Here is a 16,203-nt window from a genome sequence, read left to right on the forward strand (position 1 = left end):
AAAAAAAAAATGAACCATGTTAAGTAAAGTAAAAATGCCTGAATTGCTGTGACAGAGGAAGAAGCAAACCAAATCTCAGAACTAGGCAGGCTAAAGCTGCTATATTAGGTACAGCTGAAAAGCCCATCAGTTGACTATGATCTGCCAGAGGCCCAAAGGACACTCCATTTACCAAAGCAATAAGAAATGTGCTGGTGAGAAGAGCACCAACATTGTTGGGAAGCTCAGAGGTGGCTCTCCCTCATAGGTTAGACCTGATGCTAGGAAACACCTTACAGATTGGGCACTCTGACAGTAACTGGAATATAGAATTCTAAAATAATAGCACTAAACCATCAAAACAAAGTGGGTGCACTTATTGTAAGATTGAAGTTGCAAGGGGACTTGACCTAGAGAGCTATGGAAATGGTTAACATAGCATGACATCCCTACAAGAAAGATGGATTATCAGATAAAAGAGACATTCCTCAATTAATAGAATCAGAAGACATCAAGAATGGATGATCAAGAGAGACGAGGGCAGATGTTGCAATAAAAAGTCATAATCTTTTGCTCTGTTTCTCGACCTAAGCTAGTTTTCAAAGACAGAATCCATTGATTGAAGGAGAGGGTAAGTCCCCAGGAGAAGAATCTTACAACAACACAGCAAGAGTCTATGGTAACACTTTTCTGGTCTTTAACTAAAAGGACCTACATCCATTAACTTGGGTAGTTGTATGCTGAGGAGAGAGAGAAATGTCCAAATATTCTAAAGACTAATGGACAACTGTACAAGTTGACATGTATACCCTGGGTATGAAGCAGCACCAGGTATCTAATGGTCCCCTATTAAAATAAAGATACAGGCCGGGCATGGTGGCTCACACCTGTAATCCCAGCATTTTGGGAGGCCAAGGCAGGCAGATCACGAGGTCAGGAGATCAAGACCATCCTGGCCAACATGGTGAAACCCCGTCTCCACTAAAAATACAAAAAAATTAGCTGGGCGTGGTGGCGCACGCCTGTAGTCCCAGCTACTCAGGAGGCTGAGGCAGGAGAATTGCTTGAACCCAGGGAGCAGAGGCTGTAGTGAGCCGAGATCATGCCACTGAACTCCAGCCTGGGTGACAAAACAAGACTCTGTCTCAAACAAACAAACAAACAAACAAACAAACAAACAAACATGAGGCCCAGTTAAACAAACAAAAAAAAAGCAGGAGTCCAGCCAGGTGCAGTGGCTCATGCCTGTAATCCCAGCACTTTGGGAGGCTGAGGTGGGCAGATCACCTGAGGCCGGGAGTTCAAGACCAGACTGACCAACATGGAGAAACCCTGTCGCTACTAAAAATACAAAATTACTCGGGCGTGGTGACGCATGCCCGTAATCCCAGCTACTTGGGCCACTGAGGCAGGAGAATTGCTTGAACCCAGGAGGCGGAGGTTGTGGTGAGCTGAGATTGCGTCATTGCACTCCAGCCTGGGCAACAAGAGCGAAACTCTTCCTTAAAAAAAAAAAAGCAGCAGGAGTCCTAGACCAGGGCTGGTTTTCAGAGAGTCTACTGGTTCCACAAATCCATCAGTATTAATTTCCTTTGTCCTCAATTGTGTAAGTGGAGTGAACAGACTTGGAAACTGGCACAACCCCAAGACTGGTTTCTTGGTCTGTTGTCTAAGAGGAAGCCCAAGTGAAAGCTTCAAACCATCCTTCTAGCCATAACTAAATCGAAATCAATGTCACATTCTTAAGAAGTAATAGGCATTAAATTTATATTAATTTTGAAAGCTCTGACAATGGTATTGTGTTTACATTTCCAAAATTATCTAAGTGCCACCCTTAAAGACTAAAGGAAGCAGGAGGCAGAGGTGCTGTACTCCAACATATCCCCATTTAATTCACCAGCTGAGATCCCATAAAACCAAAGACTGGAGAATGGTGCCTGAATATCACAAATTCAACCCAGTACACTCTATTTGCAGCCACTGTGCCAAATTTGGAATATTTCAGCCTTAAGTACATGACATTTGGCAAATGAATTTTTTCCATCCCTCTCTGAAAGGAGAATTCAAAACTATTTGCAAGTGCTTTCAGGGTTAACAGTACATTTTTACAGGCATGTACCAGGGCTTTCAACTCTCCTGAATGTTATCCAGATATAATGCAAAGGAACCTGAACTGTGTGAACATTCTGTGGAACATCATTTGGTCCACCATATCAGCGGCATCACATTAAAGCAGATGAGCAAGAAGTGGAAGGTACATCGGAGCTCCTGGTGAGAAGGAAGGTGGGAGATAAGCCCTATGAAGAGTCAGGGGTCCCCCATGTCAATGAGGCTTCTAGGGGTCAGCAGTCCAAGGTATGCTAGAATATCCTCTCCAATCTAAAGAAAAAATTATTGCATTTCATAATTTAAACCACTGAGAATGAAACACAGCACTTTATTTGGCCTTTCTGGGTTCTGGAGGCAGCACATTCCACATTTAGGAATGTGATCCATTTACTGAATGACATTAAATGCTGCCAGCTTAGAATGGGGCCCAGAGCATGAAACGGTGCTGCAGCAGGTCCAGCCTGCAATGAAAGAATCCCTGTCACTCCATGTGATTAGAAATTTAGAGAAGGAGAAAAGATGCCCTGTGATGTTTATAACAAGCACCAATAGGAAAATCAACACAGATTCTAGGATTCTGAAACAAGGTTGTGCTATCTGCAAGAGGGAACTATACACCTTTCAAAAATATTTTCTGGCAGGTTATTGTGCTCTGGTGGAGAAATACCTGTCCATGAATCATCAGGTGTCATGAGCTGAGTTCTGTCAGATCACTACGTCATAAGGTTGAGTGAGCCCAGCCTTAATCCATTGTTATAGTAAGTGGGACCATCTGAGATCTGGAACAAGCAGTACCAGGGATGCATGAGTAGGTGGCTCAGATCACCCACATTATCCACTATTATTACAGTACCAGGTCTCTCATTCAACTCACCTCTGGAAAAATGGGAGTACTGAATGACGAGCTCAAAGAGGAAGAAAATGCTGAGATTGGTTCATGCATGGATCAACTTGGTATATACGTCCAGGCCAAAAGTAAACTACTGCTGCACTGAAGCCTACTCAGGAGTGGGTCCTAGAGACAGGAATAATAAGAAATCCTCCTCATGGGCATAACTTCAGGTGAAGCAAATGGTCATCCCATTTATGTGAAAAGATAGGTGGCTTGACATAGAATATATAATGATGCACAGGCAGTGATAAATGGCAAGGCTGGTTAGCCTGGAGGGAAACAGGAGGTCTAGGGAAGAGGTATAAGGAAGGACATATGAAAGTAAGTACAAAGAGTGAAGAATCCTGATATTGCACATTAATTCCTACCAGAGAGCTTTCCCTTTGTATGAACGAAAATCTTAGACACAACGCAGGTACCATACTGTGTCATGAGCCATCCCATTGACGGATAGTGCAATGGGCTTGTAAGTGCAGTACCCTTGGTGGAGTGATGGATGCTATATGTGGGTCCAATAGAATGGGTGGCCAGTCACCAAACCTGAGCTGGCTCCTGCCACTGCTGAATTTCTAACCTGCCAGCAAAAGACACCAAAGCTGAGAATCCAATATTGTATCATCCCTCAGCGAGAACAACCAGCTACTTTGAGGCAAACTGATTACACTGAAGCCCCTCCGCTTTAGAAGGGGCAGCAACTCATCTTGACTGGAATCAATGCATATTCAGGATATGGGCTTACCTCTCCCTTCTTCAGGGCCTCAGTCAGCACCACTATGCAAGGGCTTACGAAATGTGTGACCCACGAACGTAGGATCCTGCACAACATTGTGTCAGACCAGGGAAATTATTTTATGGCATAAAGGTGCAGAAGCGGCCATGTGACCATGAGATCCACTGGACTATCACGGCCTACACCATCCAGAAGATGCAGGCCTGGCAGAGAGATGGAATAATCTTTTGAAAATATAACACTGGCTTCAGCTTTGAGAAAATATCCCATGAGCACCATCCACCAGACTCAATATGTTTACTCACTAAATCTATGATCATTTCATGGTGCTGTGTCTCCATGACAAAATACAGAAATAGAGAAACCAGTGAGTGGAAGTAGCAGTGCCTATGCCTACTGTGGCCCACTTGGGGAGTTTGTGCTTCTGGTCCCCAGAGCTCCGGGCTTTGAGGGTCTAAATCCCATGACGGAGAATTTCTTCGTCATGGGACTTAACAGGAAGCTCTTAAACTTTAAGCTACTGCTGCACCCAGTTACTGTGGAATTTTTGTGTTAAGAGACTAGCAGGCACAGAAAGGAGCCAGCATCCTGACAGGAGTAATTGATCCTGATCGTTAGGCACAGATCTAGCTGTTACCTGACAACAGAAGCTGGAAGAATACATCTGGTAACCAGGAAATCCACTGGGACAGGCTTTGTAATGCTATGAACAATTTTAATAATAAATAGACAACTGCAGCAGCCAAGACCAGGGAATCAGACTGCAGAGGGATAACGGTCTTGGTCCACCTACCAGGTAGGTCACCTAGACCAGAGGCACTAGTTGAGAGTGAGATGAATCCAGGATAAGTGGTTGAGGAGAGAGATGATGAATATCAGTAGCAGATGTGAGACCAGCTGCAACCATGGGGGCTATAGTTTATCCCATATCCTTCCTCTTCTATGTTTCCCAGGAAATGTGACCAATCAGAACCCTGGAAGAGCTGCTCTAAAAATGTATGATACAAAACAAGGGACTCTGAGTAGCACCAGGAATGGACAGTATTGAATACTGTGGCTTTCCACCCAGATAACTCTGCTTCAGGCCTGAGCCACTCATCTCATTCCCTCAGTTGAGAAGAGTCTTAGAAGCTGAAGGTCTTCAAATGAGTCACCCTCCCATCTTCAGGAATTGCCCTGAGCCTAAAAGAGTCACTTGAGCTGATGCAGCTTGGATATCTGTCCCCTCTAGAATCTCCTGCTGAAATCTGATCCCCAGTGTTGGAAGTGGGAACCGTTAGGAGGTGTGTGGGTGATGGAGGCAGATCCCCTATGAGTGGCTTGGTGCTGCATTCACAGCAATGAGTGAATTCTCTATTAGTTCCAGTGACATCTGATTGTTGGGTGACACTGGCACCCCTTTTCTTTCTCTCTTGCCATGTGATCTCTACACTCAGGGCTCCTTCTTCCCCCTGCACCATGAGCAGAAGTTTCCTGAAGCCCTCACCAGATGCTGGTGCCATGCTTCTTGTACAGCCTGCAGAACTGTGAGCCAAATAATCCTCTCTTTGTAAACTACCCAGCCTCAGGTATTGCTTTATAGCAATGCAATGAATGAAGACATCAGCCTAGGACAGCCTTCACCCAGTTGTGGGTCAAGGCCAAGGTCAAGGCCGGGTAACTCTGAAGGGCTCTTCCAGTTCCCCGTGGAGTTGGCTAAGGCCTCTGTTGTGACTGCCCCACAGTTCAACACCTCCCTCTACCCAGTCCTGGTGCTTTTACTTCCTTACCGGTGTCACTCCTGAGATCACTCAATAAACTTCATGCACATAAATCTCAACTCAGAGTCCGTTTCTTGGGAACCCTGAGCTAAAATAATGGTTTGGATCTGAAAAGGTAATAATATGCCTATCTTTTTACTGGAGAAGACAATGAAAAAGGAAACATTTTCCATGTAAAAGGAAAACTGTCCTCTCAACAATACCACTTGCCTAGTAGATATAAAAATGGAATGCTGTGTTTAAACCAAAATTGCTTTTAACCAGCTGAAACTAATAAACAACAATTACACCTGTTTACTAGACTTTCATCAAAATAAAAAACTTTCCTAACCAACTGTTAAACCAACTTGAAGGTACTTTTAGACTTACCTGACTTGTTTAATCAACTGTGGATGTACTTTTGGATTAATCCTGCCCTATAGGGAGTGAAAGCTCCAATTATTAATCAGCAGAACCTTGACTTTTGCTTCTCAGCTAACTATTCAGCTCATATTTCTCTGCCTGGATTATAAATAAACTAAGCACTGGCTTTGCTCATCACCGTGGTGGTCAATTTAAAGAATACATAAACATGCTTTTTCTTTAACAAGAGAGAATTTTATATCATTTCTTTTTCTTCCTTGAAATCATATTTCATTTCATTTTTTTTAATTAAAGGAGATTTTTTTCTGACATCAATATTTCATGTCTATTTGACATCCCTAGGCTTTTACACCTGGGGCAAAGACTGAGAAGAATGATTTCCGTCATAAGCGGATTGAAGAAAGGCAATTTGGAAAGGGAAGTCAGCACAAAGAATCACAAAAGTGTTCTCAGGCAGGTCAGATTCAGGTTTTAATAAAGAGACAAACAGTGAATGAGGATTTGGGAACTGCTTCCCTTACCCCTTTCCAAGCCTGCCTGCCCTAGGGAATCCCAGTGTGTCCCAGGAATGAGCACAGCTCAGCTTGTAAATATCAGCTTGGTGGCTTCACAACTCCTCCTTTTCATTCTCCAGATACTCTTACTCATTTGCTGGTGGCTCTCTGGACCTTTCTGTCCCTTTGCTTCTCACCTTTCACCTCTTCGTCTCTTCTTTCCTCTCCATATACATTTTGTTCATGTTCCTCCTCCAATTTTTATCTTAAATGTCATTATTTTCTTCATTTCCCCAATGCTTCTTTTTTTTTTCTATTTTTGCCCTTTTATGAATTTTCAGTCTCTTATCTGGCAAGAATAGCGATATATATATATACACACACACACATATACATATATATGTACACACGTAGATATATAGGTGCACACACAGATATATACACATATATACACATATATACATATGTAAATAACTTTTGCCCTTTTATGAATTTTCAGTCTCTTATCTGGCAAGAATAACTATATATACATATATATGTGTATATATGTGTATATATATATACACACACGTATGTACACACACAGATATACATATGTACACACATAGATATACATATATACACATATACAAATGTAAATAACTATAATAACATGTTAATTATATATTTTATACAGAGATATTTATGTTGTATTTATATACTTTTATAATTTCTCAGTTTTATATGCCTTATTAATTTAAAAGGCAGAGAAGCTATATATTTCTAATTTCTCTCTTAAAAAATACTAAATTTTTTATTATTTGTACATAGTCTATAATTGATTTGCTTTTCATGAGGAAACTAGCTCTCCTCAACTGGCATCCAAATATGAGGTGCACATTTACCATACACTGCTTTACATATATGATCTCATCTATCTGACAGTAATTCTAAATAGGAGAAGAACACAAAGATTTCAAAAATGTTTGGATTTGCTTTTCTGATTGTTCATCTACACCTAAATTACTATATTTGAAATAGTCATTTTGATAAAATGTTTTTACTTGCTAATATCTAGTTTATACTTCAATCAAATTCAGCAACAGAGAGAGCAAAAACATATGAAATATGCGATGAGATCAGTCCCTTAAAAAGACTGGAATCAAAACCGGAGATTTATCATGAGACACATGACTTGGGCCAGATTCTCCAAAAAGGAGGGTAAATATGTAGAAGCAGAATCAGCCCTGCTGAGGAATTGAGGAAGAAGGACAGAAGCCATTTGTCTCTGAGGACCATCTGATCACGGAACAAAGAGGCCATTTGCTTGTGTACCTGGAACCTTTTGGGACTGGGACCTTGTGTACCTGGAACTTTTTGGGACCATGTCCCCCATCATGATCAGGGAGCAAAGGGTTCATTTGCTTGTGTACCTGGGACCTGAACACCATGACAGGAAGTGTCCTCATTGCCACCCTGGCCTGAGGTTTGGGCCTCTGCTCCCCGTGTAGGTCATCTGGGTTCACAAGTACCAGCAGGCCCAGCAGCAGCAGCCAGAAGAAGGTAGACAAGTGGGCAGGAACTACTGAAGAAAGAACAAAGGGCCCCAGAGTGACCAGGGCACTGTATTTGCTGCGATGACCAGGATAGTGACCACACCAAAGACCCAGGGAGCAGTGACAGTAGTAAAATGGTTCTACAGATGAAAACTGGGGACTGCAGCAAGGACCCTTCAGCCCCCATCCTCTTTTCTTTTAAAAAAAATTCTTTGGGGGTATAATTTACATTAAAAAACTGTACATACTTCATGTATACAACTTGATGAGTTTGGAGATAAGTATTCACCCATGAATCACCACAATCCATGACAAAAGCATATCCATTACTCCAAAAATGTTTTCCTGCCCTGTTTATTTATTATTAGTTTTTTTTTTTTTTTTTTGGTGGTAAGAAGACTTAACAGCACAACCCTCTCAGGAAATTTTGAAGTATTCAACACAGTATCGTTAATTACAGGCACTATGGTGTACAGTAGATCTCTAGGACTTACTCGGCTTGCATAACTGAAACTTTGTGCCCTTTGCCTAATAATTCCCCATTTCCCCCTCCCAGGACGAATCTATAGGATATTACACTTAAGTGAAATAAGACAGACACAGAAGGACAAACACTACATGATACCACTAGTATGAGAAATCTAAAATAGTCAAAACTCATAGGAGCAGAGAGTAGAACAGTGGTTGTCCTTGTCCCCCTTCTTGATACTCAGCCAAGGAGAGAAGGGCCAGGCTTCCAGCATTCATGTGGGCAGGGGCTTTATGGAGCATCCTGGATTCCTTGCCCTTGTACTGCCCTCTCTCTACCTACTCGTAATCCTCCTGAGGCTACTGGGAGAGGATTCCTTTGCTATAGCTGCACAAACACACAGAGAGGCAAATAACCAAACCTGCCCAGTGAGTGCATGGATCCTCACCCTTAAACTTCCCTTCCTTGTCCTTAACCTTAACTCCCAGGGTACACATTTTCAGATTAGTAGAGTACATTGCTTTAAGTTGATAAGGGGACATTCCTGAAAGGCCCAAGTCAGTATTTTCCATTATTTTTATACTCTGTAATCCCTTTCACTACCCATGTAATATCCCAACTGCACTCCCATGAACTAGTTTTAAACACTTTGGCATTTTTGTGTATAATTTACATATTGTATCCTAAGTTCACTCTCAAGTTAGTTTTTAACAATATTTACTAAAAATAAAGAGTAGTTTTGATGTTTTCCCATTTAATCAACACAGCATGATATTTAAACAATATATGAAAATACATAATATTTATGGACAAATAATTCATATTAATGTAGCATGTTTGGTTAGGGAACTGATATGGTTTGGCTGTGTCCCCACCCAAATCTCATCTTGAATTGTAACTCGCACAATTCCTACATGTCATGGGAGGAACCCGGTGGCAGGTGATTGAATTATGGGAGCGGGTCTTTCCTGCACTGTTCTTGTGATAGTGAATGAGTCTCATGAGCTATGATGGTTTTAAAAATGGGAGTTTCCCTGCACAAGCTCTCTCTTTGCCTGCCACCATCCACATAAGATGTGACTTGCTCCTCCTTGCCTTCCACCATGATTGTGAAGCCTCCCCAGCCACGTGGAACTGTAAGTCTAATAAACCTCTTTCTTTTGTAAATTGCCCAGTCTCGGGTATGTGTTTATCAGCAGCATGAAAACAGCCTAATACAGGAACTGAACAGTATAAAAAATGTAGACAAAGTTTAACTATGTATTACAGGTTGAACATCCCTAATCTGAAAATCAAAAATCCAAAATGCTTCAAAATCCAAAACCTTTTGAGTGCCAACATGATGCCACAAGTGGAAAATTTCACACCTGACCTCATGTGATAGCTCGTAGTAAAAACGTTGTTTCATGCACAAGATTATTTAAAATATTGTATAAAATTACCTTCAGGCTTTGTGTTTAAGTGTAGCATGAAACATAAATGAATTTCATATTTAGACTTGGGTCCCATCCCCAAGATATCTTATGTATATACAAATGTTCCAAAATCCGAAAAAAATCTAAATCCAAAAAACTTCTGGTTCCAGGCATTTCAGATAAGGGATATTCAATGTGCATACTGCATTTAAAACTGGCTTCAAGAATTGATGTTGGAAATTTTTAAATTTTGATTTTCAAAAAGTTAGCTTGTTTATTTTTATAACTTTTACATATGAAGAAATAAAAGATAAGCTTTTAAGTTGTGATTTACAAACATATTTTCACAATTACCATAATGCTAGGTTTGGATGTTTGCTTCCCTCAAAAAATGAAGAGTCAAAATAGCCATAATCATTACTATAGTTTTTGAATATAGATTTTTTGAAGCACTATAGACAACTCGGTGTTTCATAAATTTTGACTGAATGAAGGCAACGTGTAGATCTAGTGAAGATCAGAGACACGTTTACAGCAAAAGTATGCATTCTGCCTCCAACCATTGATTGACTACAGGTTTGCATTAAACAATATGTGCTAGATCAATTTCATCTGCCTCTCAAGTTTTACTCTCCATCCTTCTCTACTCAATGACTCATTGTAAAGAGTTGGCTTTTATGGATTGCATCAAACAATCCCTTGTGCTATGGTTTCTGTTGGGTTTGGCCACTAGAACATGAAGGTATGTGGAGCCGGGTATCTATTTCTGCAGGCTGTAGGTCACCACAGGCTGACTGAGTCTTGTGACTGAAAGTTGAAGCTCCTGGGAAGGGGTCCTCTCCATCTCCTCACCTCTTCAGGCTTAGCTTGACCACAGCTCTCTAACATTAGTCACAGTGTTCTCCATTTTTTCTTGTGGTTCCACCCACCACCCCCCATGCTTTTCACGCATTTTAAATATTCTCCTCATTAAACTCTCATCAAATTACATAATTTGAACTTGAGCATTTTGTCTCTTTTCTGCCTTGACCCTGACTCTTATGTAATCAAGGACTATGAATGACAATGAAAAACCGCAGAAGGGTTATAAACCTAGTAGCCTGAGGCATTTGGCTAACGTTAAAGGAACTGAGCAATTAAATCATGAGTTATCTCATCTGATCTCTGTTAAATGCCACACACACTCAGCCAAACACATATTTAAGGCAAGAGAAAATCAGTCCAAACATCATTTTATTGTTTATTTTAAAAGTAGAAATGGAAACCACAAACACTCTTTAACCATAAACACTTCCTAAAAAATCTGTAAAGTTTGCAAGCCATCAGTTGGAAAAAAAAAAAAAAAGTTTTGCTAAGTGAAGCAATTATTCTTCACTCCATCCCAATGAGTAAATTATGGAATAATGTGTGTGTGTGTGTGTGTGTATGGGGGATGGAGTGAGGTTTAAAAGTCTATGAATATGAATAAGAAGGTAGAACACTACTAATGAAAATTATGTATAGCACCAATGTTTGGAGTGAATTTTCATTACTTAATCTGTACATGGAAATAGAGCCATAGCTTTCCTGTCCAGGGTGGAAGCTGGAATCCAAGGAAGGGTAATTTATTATGTGGCAAGGAGACAATCCCACCCATCCCATAATTGTTTGAGTCTTGAAGAATTCATGGAGAAGCTGCATTATAAACACAAGAGATGACTATAATAGTGCAATATTTTTGAAACATGATGTGACAAGCTGGATCACTGACTTCCCCACTGACCACGGACGTGCAGCGAGCTGTGCTCATGGCATGATGGCTGGCTGAGAACACTGGCAGGAAAGGACACACAGCAACTCAGGGTGGAAGAAGCCCAGTTCTTCCTGTTCAGTTGACCATGCCAACAACAGGCCAGAAGAGAGTGCAATATGGCACTAGGGAACACTTGTCTCAAAGCATAAAGTGTTTATTGATTTTCTTTTAATAAAATCCCTCCCACTCCATTAAGGCTTACATTATTGAGGTGGTGCCAGCTACTGGGCTCCAGTGAAGATATTTTTCCAAAGTGAAGGACCTATTCATCCAGATTCTTACTACTCTTTACATCTCTGACCCAAAAAATGGCTATGCCTGCCTGGCTGCAGCATACTGTTACCCTCACGTGCATGCACACACACACACATGCACACTTATGGGAAAGTTACAGTCGATGATTCTTGAAGTAAAAGAAAATCCATAAGCCCCAAGGCAACACCTTGGAAGAGGTTGATGGACCCAAGAAAGAAAGGTCATGTGAGAGTAGAGGTGTGACCTCCTTTTCCCCAGGACATGTAGGATGGCCAATAAGAATCAGTACAAATCTTTCCACTCCCCCCTTCCGCCTTGTTTACTTTGTTTTATTTCACCCTTCTTTCACCCTGTTTTGTTCAGCCTCTTTACAGGATAAAAGAGAACCAACTGAGAGCCAAGGGTTGAACTGGAGAACAAAATACTGGTTACAATGGAGGCCTATGCCCTGGAGGCTAAGGTGTGTAGTCTTCCAAAGAAGACCTTCGTAACCAATGGTTACAGCATATTTTCTTCCCAGGCATTGGGCAAAACAGCAAAATTAATGCAATTTTTTCCAAATCTCCCTCCCTCACCCTCCACAACCATACCTCAGGTAGCCAATATTTCCTTGCATTGCTCTACTGTCAAAAATGCTGCACTGGCCAGCTCACACCAATGCTTGACCCAAAGGAGTCACATGAATAAACAAACAGAGGAATAGTTAATTATTTAGGAAGATATTCTCCCCAAATTATCTTGCTCTCCGCCAAATCAAAACTTCCCTTTACTGATGACCATCAGCTTACTATTAATGTCATTTAAATTGGTGGTGAATCACACTATACATACTTATAGTGATATTCACCACCAGTTTAACCCTCTCAGAGGACCCTGTCATCCTTAAAGTAGATCTTTGCACATTGGAAAAAGCTATAACCCAAATCTGTTGGGGTCAATGACACATGGAATCTATGGCATTTAATAGTATACAATCATAACACCCCCACCCCTTGCTCCAGCTCACTTTTCCAAGTGGCACTGCATCCTGAGGGACCTATAACCAGTCATGATGACAGAGGAGGTAGATATAAATAACCACAAATAAAAAGGGCATCTCTTCCATGAACTGGATAATGTCCCAAGGGAGCAACACATTTCTAGCTTCTGACCATGTTGTCCTAAACAGTTCCACCCAAACACAATTTTATATTAGCAAATGTAGTGTTGCTCAAACCCATTGATTTGCTGCTACTGGCCAAAGTATGATGAGCCAGTTGTCTTCATGAAGGCATTTTCACAAAATAGTTATGTTTTCAAAAATCATCAATGAAATTCACTGTAAGAATGCATCCACGTATCTTAAAATGTGCTAATTCTTTTTATTAATACCATTGCCTCATGCAGTGAGTTCTAGAACAACTACAATGCCTCTTAAGGAGACCTGGACAAGTAAGGTCTTTCAGAAAGGAACTGATGTAGTGAACACTGGATTTGGGGATAGGACTCATCTACCTCAGTTGCTTGCAGAGGCCTGGGGAGCCTCCTGCGAGGCCATGAGGCGGCTGGGCTCTTACCTTACCACACTGCTTACATTTCCCCTCCTGCCGACGCCTGTGCACCCAGTGATGACGTACAAAATTCTGTGGGAAAACAAAATTAAATGAATATTTTTAAAAATTTATTTTTATAGACAGGGTCTTGCTCTGTCACCCACACTGGAGTGCAGTGCTATAATCATAGTTCACTGCAGCCTCGAACTCCTCTGCTCAAGCAATCCACCCATCTCAGCCTCCTGAATAGTGGGAACTACAGGCATGAGCTACTGCACTTGATTGAATATGTTTTAATTTGCAAACCTCAAGATTCATTTTTTAATGTGGTAATACTATTGATTTATATAAACCATGATCTAAGCCCAGATGAGCCCAGAAATAAATATTTATGGGTATGACTTGTTTAAACATGAATTTACGTGGACAAATTAAGTTACTTCTCCATCCCCAAAGATCTTTCATATCTGTAGATTCCACTTCTCATGCCCTCCCTCCATGTCTTCCTAGTGGCAAGTGGCCAAACAAGATTGCAGTTACTCTACTGTCTTACTAGTCAAACACTTTGCAGATTTGTGAACACAGTAGAGGACTTTGAGCTGGGAGGTAACTGAGGCAGGTAAAAGAAATATCCAAACAAAAGTGGAAAGGTGAAGGGGAGAAGCTGAAACAACAATATCCAGGTTCAATTTAACAAATAGGTACGTAGTGCTTTATCTGTGGCAGGCAGACACTATACCAAACATTCTAGCTAGAGATAATGTAGATCAAACTCTCAGAAAGAGATCTCCTAATACAAGACATAGACGTGAGAATTATTCACTAGATAGAGTGAAGAAAGAGAAAAGCTGAAGGCAAGAGATGTCAAGGACAAGAGATACAAGCATATCGATGATGTTTTTGCAATGGTATTGTGTTTAAACCATCCTTGGGCACCTTGAACTATTACAGATTAGCTTTCAAGGTCTATCTTTGTCTCAGACTGTAGGAAACACAGAAAGTCCTCTTCCTCCCAAGTAGACAAGCACTCCTGGGGCAGAGTCAAGCAGCGCCATTCACCACTGGTTCTCAGGATACATTACAAGAAAGTCATCCTCAGGACTAGGAATGCAGGCAAGCCCTAATAACTTACAAACAACTCATCCCTCTGACACCAATATCCCTAAAGTACTCATTGTTTTCTTTTGCCCTTTTCTGGGAAAACACACTTTATCTAATTCTAACATGTCTACTGTAGGGTCTAGCCATAACCCTTATTTTCCCTTTAAAAACCACTTTAATATATATTCAATTATTCAAATTTTTCCTACATGCAAGGCACTGTTATTAGTAAGTACAGATGGACAGAAAATAGATCAGCGTAGAGGGAAAAAAAGTTATATATCAAGGCATGAAATTCAGAGTGACAAGAAACCACTAATAAGCATTAGCATCATCAATACTGAAATGCCACCTCTATCTCTCTTAATAATGTCAAATCCACTTAAACTAAAACTAAACAAAGACCCTGGAGGAATAATGGTCTTTTAACTATAATCAGATATAAATAAGTACAATGGTCCCACAATTTAGTCTAATGTTTGTCTCTTTTCCTACTACCACAGTTTAATAAAACAAAGACACAAGCTTAGATTGTTCTAAGAAAGAAGCTAATTATAATAGCTAATACTTGTTGAGTACTGTGAGCCATGCACTTTAAAAAATATTTTATAAGTAATAATTCTTCTAATCTTCATGAGAATTTTCATGAGTAGAAATGCCACTTAGTTGGAATGTATCAAGAAAATCCTATGAGTTGTTGAAATATATGTTGATTGGGAAATTGCAGTTTAGTGCCCCTACCATCTATCTGACTCCTCCCTTGCATCCCCTCAACATTAGAGACCACTTCTACCTCCTCATTATTAAGCAATTATAATGTTAATTTCTGACATAATAGGTCTCCAGGATCCTATTCCAATGATCTCTCTCTTCTGAAAACAAATCATGTTGTCTGAGCAATGTTACTGGTTCCCCCAAAGAATCTCAGAATGCTGGGCTGGGCCCAGCTGGTGGTGGTTGTCATACAATCTTAAATATCCGCATGGATGGACAATTCTCGGTCCTGTGGCTGGCTGTGGCTTTCAAGAAAGTGACAGCAATTCCAGAATAACCTGCCCAGTTATCAGTATCTATCCCATCAGTTCAGTGCAAAAATTCTACTGAGGATGAAGGCACTGGACCCTCTACCTCTTTACTTTGCAGCTGAGGTTACTGCTGACACCTTTAGCATCTGCCTACTCAATGGATAAGATGAGAACCTTAGTCCACTGCCTGCTTAGGAATAAGGGTTAGGGAGAACCGGGGCCAGCTGCCAACTGCAGCATATCCCAATTCGCACTACAGTAGTGCACATTATCAGAGGGTTTGACTTGAATGGTCAACATCATTCTCATTTCACAGATAAGGAAACTAATGCATAGAAGTGGTTACTCAAACTGTAAAGGTCAAAGTGAGGGTCCAAACCCAGATGGGATGGCAGCAGAATCTGTGCCCTTACCATTGTGTCACTGTGCCTTTCCTCTGTTCTGCAAGACAGGGCTCACGCTACTTCAACATGACACACCAACAAATGATTTCAATGACAGTCAGTAGTAGAAATATTGAATATATAAAAATGTCAGACAGTATCATACAGAATAGAAAAATGTAATATAATTGCTGTTAGTGTAGCAGAAGCCGAGGGAAAAGGAACAATATCATTGATGTTCAGAAAAAAATCTGTAGTTATTGAGATTATAAATCACCTAATGACTATCAATTTAAGAAGAAACATGTTGGAAACATTTGATGCAATTACCTGTGTGAAATCATGGCTGACTCATGGGATCATTTAGCA

General features: G+C 40.7%; 1 protein-coding gene across 9 annotated transcripts in view; it reads right to left on the reverse strand.

Moving 5' to 3' along the window:
- Nucleotides 1-16,203, reverse strand: part of DGKI (diacylglycerol kinase iota) — a 470,612-nt gene that overhangs the window by 255,765 nt on the left and 198,644 nt on the right. For all 9 annotated transcript variants that reach the window (XM_063708791.1, XM_055347199.2, XM_031013291.3 and 6 more), the window contains one exon: nucleotides 13,350-13,415. Coding sequence is in view for 8 of the 9 variants with exons in the window: in XM_055347199.2 (XP_055203174.1) it covers nucleotides 13,350-13,415 (66 nt within the window). In the remaining variant the exon portion in view is untranslated. The remainder of the gene's footprint in view (nucleotides 1-13,349; nucleotides 13,416-16,203) is intronic.

This window comes from Gorilla gorilla, chromosome 6, assembly GCF_029281585.2.
Source record: "Gorilla gorilla gorilla isolate KB3781 chromosome 6, NHGRI_mGorGor1-v2.1_pri, whole genome shotgun sequence".
Classification (NCBI taxonomy): Eukaryota; Metazoa; Chordata; class Mammalia; order Primates; family Hominidae; genus Gorilla; species Gorilla gorilla.